The sequence below is a fragment of the Alosa alosa genome, chromosome 19 (assembly GCF_017589495.1).
Source record: "Alosa alosa isolate M-15738 ecotype Scorff River chromosome 19, AALO_Geno_1.1, whole genome shotgun sequence".
Lineage (NCBI taxonomy): Eukaryota > Metazoa > Chordata > Actinopteri > Clupeiformes > Clupeidae > Alosa > Alosa alosa.
In genome coordinates, this window is record NC_063207.1 from 970,355 (window position 1) to 978,787 (window position 8,433).

The 8,433-nt window shown below is 42.9% G+C and overlaps 1 protein-coding gene across 1 annotated transcript in view; it reads left to right on the forward strand.

Annotated features, from left to right (window-relative positions):
- The first annotated feature begins 2,618 nt into the window (after nt 1-2,618).
- Nucleotides 2,619-8,433, forward strand: part of LOC125284305 (7-alpha-hydroxycholest-4-en-3-one 12-alpha-hydroxylase) — a 13,380-nt gene continuing 7,565 nt past the window's right edge. Inside the window, 1 exon segment of the mRNA XM_048228214.1 lies at nt 2,619-2,837. Coding sequence (XP_048084171.1) covers nt 2,758-2,837 — 80 coding nt within the window. The 5' untranslated portion in view covers nt 2,619-2,757.

Below are 8,433 nucleotides of genomic sequence, written 5' to 3' on the forward strand. Positions count from 1 at the left end.
TGGGCGGAACTGCAGAGCTGTCAACATTGCGCATTAAAGAGGGAGATTTCCTCGCTTACTCACCCACAATACGGGAAAATGTCAACATTGAGCATTAAAGAGGGAGATTTCCTCGCTTACTCACCCAAAATACGGGAAAATGTCAACATTTGTTTTTCTGTTGCTATCTCTTTGCTGAGAGCAAGAATTCGTACAACAAAACTGCTGCACTAACTAAACAAGGTGTGAAGCTAGGTCTAACGAGACTACACAACTTCTGCACTAACTAAACAAGGTGATAAGCTAGGTCTAACGAGACTTTGCTTACAGATTGGCTTCAAATTGTGCTTTCCCAACAACCACAACGTTATTTTATAGTGGCTAACATCACTTCAAGGTTGCATCAAGCAAGCAAAGCGCTTTAAAAGCACCTTTTTGCTGAAAGGGAATAGCAAAGCGCTTTAAAAGCACCTTTTTGCTGAAAGGGAATAGCACAGCGTTGGTGTCAAGGGCGGGCCATAGGGGGCCAGGCCCCCCCAAACAGGCCAGTGTGCCCCCCTCAATTGAGTTCTCTCCCTCACATAAAAAAATTAAATATTATTAAGCCTTTAATTGCAATTAAATTCATATTGAACACTGATGTTGAACACTTAGCCTACTCAAAATAAAACATGACATGTGCCAACTATGCTACTGTTGAATGTGTGCGCAAACTGCGCGATGCAAACTGTGGGATTCTGCACACTCGGACACCGTTGCAGTGAGTGCCACCGATACATTTACCACGACTCCTGCAACGCCAAATGGGCATAAATCTCGACCAGTAAAAGGTCTCAAGATAGATCGGGGAAGATAATGGAAAATAAAAGGTTTTTCGCGTATGACCGCAAGATGACCCAAGCTGAATGCATGAGCTGTTAATCTAAATGGCAGAAACCATAAATATATGGCCAAACTGACACGTCGCATTTCCTATATTTTCCAATATTGTCCAGTGTTAATGATAAACTCGAGCAACGGAGACGTAGTGCTTTGGATCATGTAGGCTAGGCCTACTTTAAGGGGAGATGGAATCGCCCTTTAGTGAGCGCAACACTGCACGGGTCTTAACCTGCTTTATCCAGAAGAAGACTTTGGAAGCAGTGACAAACAGCCTATCATGGACCTGGCTGGGAAACGCGACAGTTGTGGAGTCGGCATTCATAGGCTATAGCCTGTCGCTGCAAGTACTTCTCCAAACTCAAAAACAGTAGCCAGATAGACTAGACTAAAAGTGGCAATAAAAGTGGACTGTCAGAACAGCACAAAATACTAAAAGCCATGCCGAGTGTCCTGTTCGCTCTTAAACTTTCCATCACAGTTGGTGCATACCTAGCCACTTTGTAAATGTGTTAGAATTTGTTATGTACTTTAAAGAACATTTTAAGGGATCACATAGCCTACGTGCAATGTTGTGATATTATCAGTAGCCTATGTGTAATTTGCTTTTGAGCAGGATCTTACAAGAACATTTCAAAATGAATGGAAAGACACAGTGAAGCCTAGTGTAGCCTTGGCTAGCTAGTGGTGAGTCTGTTATAGCCTATTTACTTGTATTGTAGCCTATGCAACGCTATTAAAATTCTATTATTCTATTTAACGCTGTGTGCTAGTCTATTAAACACTATAAGCTATGACCGCTATGTTCTTGCACTATTGTCCCCCGTGATCATATTGTTTCAGTTATCCAAAAGGCTTGAAGGCTCTTTATTATTTGGCCATTTTGGGGAAATAACGAATAAAAGTGAGGTGCCCCCTTTATAAACTATATCAGTGCAAGAATAGATTGAAATAATAGGGTTACAGCCAATGGTCAAGTGGTCAAGTATTAAGTATTAGGTATTAAGTTACGGCTACAATCCAGGCTGAGGGAGGGAGGGAGGGGTTGTGCATATGTGCTAATCTAGCCTGTACAGTGTAGCAGTAAAACAGTAGGCCAGTGGACAACCTTTGTAACCTTTTAGACTGAATGTAATGTAACAGTAGGCCAGTGGACAACCTTTGTAACCTTTTAGACTGAATGAGGAGGCCAGAAGATGGCGCAATACTATACTGGCTTGAGACAGAGAGAGAGAATTCCCAGAAGGAGGAACAAAGGAACACTGTGTGTGTGTGTGTGCACTGTGTGTGTGTGTGTGTGTGTGTGTGTGTGTGTGTGTGTGTGTGTGAACTGTGTGTGTGTATTTCTTTTGTCCAGTGAGAATGCAAAGAAAGAGATTCTCAGTGTGGGATTTGGCTGTGACTACCCAATCTGTGACTCCACCCATCTCTCCCACACACACACACACACTCAGTAACACACAATATGAGTGAGCTAGAACTAGGCGAGCCCATGACCTCACTCACACACACACACCCACACAGACATACACACACACACACACACACACACACACACTCACAGACACACACACCCACACACACCCACACACACCCACACACTCACAGACACACACACACACACTCAGTAACACGCTGAACTATGTGAGCCTATGACCCTAAGGTGCCTCACTATTCATTCCTCTGTGTGTGATTACGTGTTGCAGCATGTAACAGGGCTGGTGTGTGTGTGTGTGTGTGTGTGATTACGTGTTGCAGCATGTAACAGGGCTTGCAAAAGTCTGGTGTGTGTGTGTGTGTTCGGGGGAGGAGTTGAACCCTTTTGACAGGACCATGCGGTCACTTCCGCTATGATGGTGTGTGTGTGTGTGTGCAGCAGACGGGCAGTCTAGAGCCGGAATGTTGGAGTGTGTTTTAACTGCTCTCCTCCTCTTCCTCTCCCTCCTCCTCTTCCTCACCCGCAGGTTTGGGAGGCAACGGTAAGAACGCCAGCACTCGCTCTCTTCTCTGCGTCTGCTCCTTCTACTCGTTTACACTTCCACTTGTTTACATTCTTTTCTTGTTTACATTCTCCTGTGAGGGCTGGAAAACTACAGCAGCTGTGTGTCTGTGTGTGTGTAGTATGTGTGTGTGTGTGAGAGAGAGAGAAAGACTGTGTGTGAGAGAGAAAAGGAGTGTGTGTGTGAGAGACAGACATAAACAGAAAGAGAGTGTGTGTGTGAAAGAGAGAACGAGTGTGTGTGTGTGTGTGATACAGAGTATAATTGTTTTGTGTTTGGTAAGTTGGGTCACATTCATTTCCCCACTGGCAGCTTTCATTAAGAGTAAATTAAGTTTGTGTGAGTGTTTTTGATGTTTTGGAAGAGGGGTCTTCAGTGGACATTGTCCTCAGTTTGAACCAATTGACCTTTGCCCTTGTACGTGTACTTGTAACATCAAAGACTCTCTTATGGGGCAGCCGTGGCCTACTGGTTAGGGCTTTGGGCTTGTACCCAAAGGGTTGCCGAGTTGATCCCCAACCCAATCCACGGCTGAAGTGCCCTTAAGCAAGGCACCTGACCCCTCACTGCTCCCTGAGCGCCGCTGTAGCAGGCAGCTCACTGCGCCGAGTTAGTGTGTGCTTCACCTCACTGTGTGTTCACTGTGTGCTGTGTCTGTTTCACTAATTCACGGATTGGGATAAATGCAGAGACCATATTATACTATACTCTCTCTCTCTCTCTCTCTCTCTCTCTCTCTCTAATCGCCCTAAAAATCCTGTCAATTGAATCAGTTTTGCGAGTTTTGCACCATATATATCAGTCACATGTGAGTTTTGCACCATATATGTCTGTCACATGTGAGTTTTGCACCATATATATCAGTCACATGTGAGTTTTGCACCATATATGTCAGTCACATGTGGAGGACGGAAACCAGCACTTGAGACTCCTAGTGGAATATCCAAGCAGTTGTAGCTACTGACTTGTGTGCATGCGACAAAATGCTCACAGATCCTATAAATGATTAAATAAAGGCATTTGGAAAAAAACATTCTACAGACGTGCAACTCTTGTTGTTCTTGTTGTTGTTTTATTCACATAAAAGTTTACAAATGTCCATTTTGTACATGTTCTCACATTTATAAATACAGGCATCATGGGATATGTGATGTGTGGCATCATGGGATATGTGATGTGTGGCATCATGGGATATGTGGTGTGTGGCATCATGAGATATGTGGCATCATGGGATGTGTGATGTGTGGCATTATGGGATGTGTGGTGTGTGGCATCATGGGATATGTGGCATCATGGGATGTGTGGCATCATGGGATATGTGGCATCATGGGATGTGTGATGTGTGGCATTATGGGATGTGTGGTGTGTGGCATCATGGGATATGTGTAGTGTGGCATCATGGGATATGTGTTGTGTGGCATCATGGGATATGTGGCATCATGGGATATGTGATGTGTGGCATCATGGGATATGTGATGTGTGGCATCATGGGATGTGTGATGTGTGGCATCATGGGTTATGTGGTGTTTGGCATCATGGGATATGTGTAGTGTGGCATCATGGGATGTGTGATGTGTGGCATCATGGGATATGTGTAGTGTGGCATCATGGGATATGTGGCATCATGGGATGTGTGGTGTGTGGCATCATGGGATATGTGTAGTGTGGCATCATGGGATGTGTGATGTGTGGCATGCTAGGATGAGGGAAATATGTTCATATTTTTTAGTCCTAGTGAGTGTGCGAACAGCTGCATTTTGTATTTTGTAAGCTCTTTAGACTGGTATTATTGCAATAGTCTATCCTTGAAGTATCCATGGGTTAATTTCTCGGCGTCTGTTAAGGATAAGGACTTCCTTATCTTTGAAATGTTCCTTAACATAAAGTTTTGTAAAATTAAGTTTTGGTGATCTGTTTTATGTGATTATTCAGTGATAGGTCTTAAAAACTCCTAGATTTTTAACACTTGTGGATGAGGTCAGTGGAAGATCACTATATGTAGCCTGTGATGAGGATAGGATATCTCTCATCTTTTTAGGACCTAAAACCATGACTTCTGTTTTATCGGAGTTCAAAAGCAGGAAATAGTTTATCATCCATGTCTTTATGTCTCATACATGTGTCAATTAATTCATCAGGTTTTATGGAGAGGTATAGTTGTGTATCATCTGCATAAGAATGGAAATTCCATGTTTCCTAATTTCAGAGCCTAGGGGAAGCATATAAAGAGAAAATAACAGGGGTCCTAGTACAGAGCCTTGAGGCACTCCATATTTTACCATAGTCTGGGTAGATGGTTTATTGCGGACCTGTACAAGGTATGAAAGGTATGATCTAAACCAAGCGAGTGTTGAGTCTTTAATGCCTATCAAATTTTCAAGTCTATGAAGTAGTATGTCATGGTCTATGGTGTCAAAGGCTGTGCTGAGGTCCAGGAGGACCAGTATTGATAAATATCCATTATCAGCAGCAGTAAGCAGGTCATTAAAAACTTTAGTTTTAGGCCTATAGTTGGCCAGATTTTAGGGTGAAGGCTAGGTTTTTTGAGGGATGGCTTAATAACAAACATCTTAAACGACTGCGGTACATGCCCTAATAGCATTGAATTATTTATAATCTGGACCAAAGCATTATCCAGGAAGGGGAGAGCAGTCTTAAGAAGGTGAGTAGGAATAGGGTCTAGTAGACTATCTTATGCTGGTAGCTGGTTTTAGCTGGTCTTTGCTGGTTTAACTTGTTGGGCCACCAGCTGGATATGCTGGCGTGACCATCTGAGGAAGCCATGCTGGTGTGACCTAGAGTTCTCAACGGGCCTGAGGAAGCCATGCTGGTGTGACCTAGAGTTCTCAATGGGCCTGAAAAAACAACCCGGCCCGGCCCGTGGCTTTTAAAGTCAAAGTCAAAGTCAAAGTCTTTTAAAGCCCGGACCCGATGTAACCCAACACATCAACATGAATTATCTGCCCGAACCCGGCCCGCTGCCCGACCTAAAACATAGGCTACGTTTTGACTGTTAAACAAGGGGTCTCAAACTCAAATGAGCTGGGGGCCACTTCTGCCAACGTCATCTGATTGGAGGGCCGCGTCAGTGTTAAAGAATAATACAAAAAAGAATGTCTATTTCCTAAAATCCAATGTTTTTTTTTTTTTTCAAATACTGTATTTTCAAATACAAAACTGCAAACAGAAAGTGCAAGTCTTTTTATCTATTTTTAGACCTGTGCTATAAAATAATGATAAAATAAATATAAATACAAATTATGAAAAGAAACAAAAAAGCATAAAAACAGGTATGTGTGTGTTTCACACAAAATAAAAATATTTTCCTTTCATAACTTATTTAAACCTGGCACATCAAAATTTCAAAAGGCCATGGCTTGACAGAGATAAAGTCCTACTGTAAATGTACAAATATTTGAGTATAAACAAAAGTTTATGAAGGGGGTAAATTTGCCCATCTAATTTGCCACTGGATGGTAAGCACCTCAAATTATGCACCTTTCAGTAAATACTGGATGTTGAACTATTTGAGCAGGTTTACTTTCTTTTTGTCATATTACCCAAATAACAAATTAACAGGAAAACAGTAGGCCTAAGATGTAACAATAGTAAACTATTGCTAGCCTGTTCCACAAACCGTTATTATAGGTCTACAATAAAGTAGCCTGGTCAAATCAGTTCCTATCGCGTGTGACTTTGTAGTTCTTCAGAGCTGTCTGTACCACGTCCATTACGGACACTATCATCACAATTTCCACTGCCACCTCAAGCTATTTTGGGCAAAGGGTCGAAATAAGCATGGTATGCTTAGTGGACACCATCGTACGCAAAGACGCCTCTCCATTCACAGACGCACCGTGACTATCACTGTCAATAGACGATCGATTATAATATAATATCCAAAAGGCAGATATTCTCCTTCAGAATCAGAATAGGTGAATAGCATAGCCTACCCAAGACTTCATCACACGTGAACGTTTTTTCAACATTTGGTGTAGGCCTATTTCTGCTTCAATTTGTGCACTATGGCCTGCATCGCTTCCGCGTCATTACAAACAAATGCACGTCTTCATGTTTCTTGCGTGTAGGCTAATACACTAGCCTAGAAATCTAGATGCACCCTAGTGGCGGCAAATTAATTTGCTCAGCCTGTACGTCTAGTATCAAACCATAGGGATTTCTATTGGCTGACGCCGTGGACTTCATCCAATCACAGCGCTCTATTTTGTTAGAGAGAAGGTGGGCTTAACAGGATAACGACAGTCCTGCGACTGTGAACAACAAGGAAGGTGGCTATGGCGAGAGCGAAGAAGCCGGTTGTTTGAATGCGGCGTTGGTGTCAACTTTGAGGAGTTGGACTTGTGCTTTTCTTTGAAAGTTGAGCAACACAATGCACTTAAGTCATTCCTTTGAAGAAGGATGTATTTGCCGTTTTGCGACCCGGATAACGGATATGGTCGTAAGCGCTGGCCTATTGCATGCCTAGGCAGTTTGAAAGACAATTCTCTGCCCGCCCCTTGGATTAAAAGCGAGGTGAATGGTTCGATTCCAGACTATACATTTCAATGATATAGGATGGCCCACCAGGCTACTAATACACTGTATTTCCTTAAAACTGTGTGCAGCGATTTTGGCCTTGAATCAAGCTCTGGATGTCTAGCAACTAGTGGAGGAGAGTACAAATGAGATTTGTTACCGTGCTTGGATCTATCGTCTATTTTAGACAATGTTGTTGTTTGTCGCAATTAAAAATACCCTCAAGTGCCTAATTACATTATTATTTTGAAATAGGCCGCGGGCCGGAATTGGGCTGGGCGCGGGCCGGGAGTTTGAGACCCCTGTGTTAAACTCTGACTTAATTTAGGTGAAGATTCAACACATTAGTATGACAATTTACTTAAAACAGTGATTTTCTCCTCTTCTGGAGTATCGTCAGGAGAACCATGGCAACTTTGGATGCAGTTATCTTAGCGATACTTTGCAATACCCTCGATATACATATCGATTTAAGCTTAGTTTATGGCCGTTCATATGAGCACAATAACTTCATTTTGTAAATTTTACCAAAGCGACTGGTTTCACCTTGCAGGGTCACATATTTCATCAGCACCTTGCATTTTGAGCATTGCACATAACCTGTAGAATTTCCATCAGAATCCAGCACCACTCCAAACACTTTCCAGACCTCTGATTTTCCATTCCTGTAGTAGGCGGTGAATTCACCTATGCAAGTTTACTTTTCACCAACTCCATCTTCTCCTCAGGCTAAAGCGCACGCGACGGCAGGTCTGCCCTGCCCCTCTCCATGATGCATGTTGCGCGGCAGCAGACTTTCTTTCGGTGAACAGCAAAGTGATTAATAAATGTTTATTTTTTCACTGATGAAAAGATTAAGCCAGGTCCGACCCGACCGAAGCCATTTGCTTATATTTACAACCCGAACCTGGCCTATTATTATATTTACAACCCGAACCCGGCCTATTATTATATTTACAACCCGAACCCGGCCTATTATTATATTTACAACCCGAACCTGCGGGTCCCGTCAGGTTTGTCGGGCCGACCCGACCCGTTG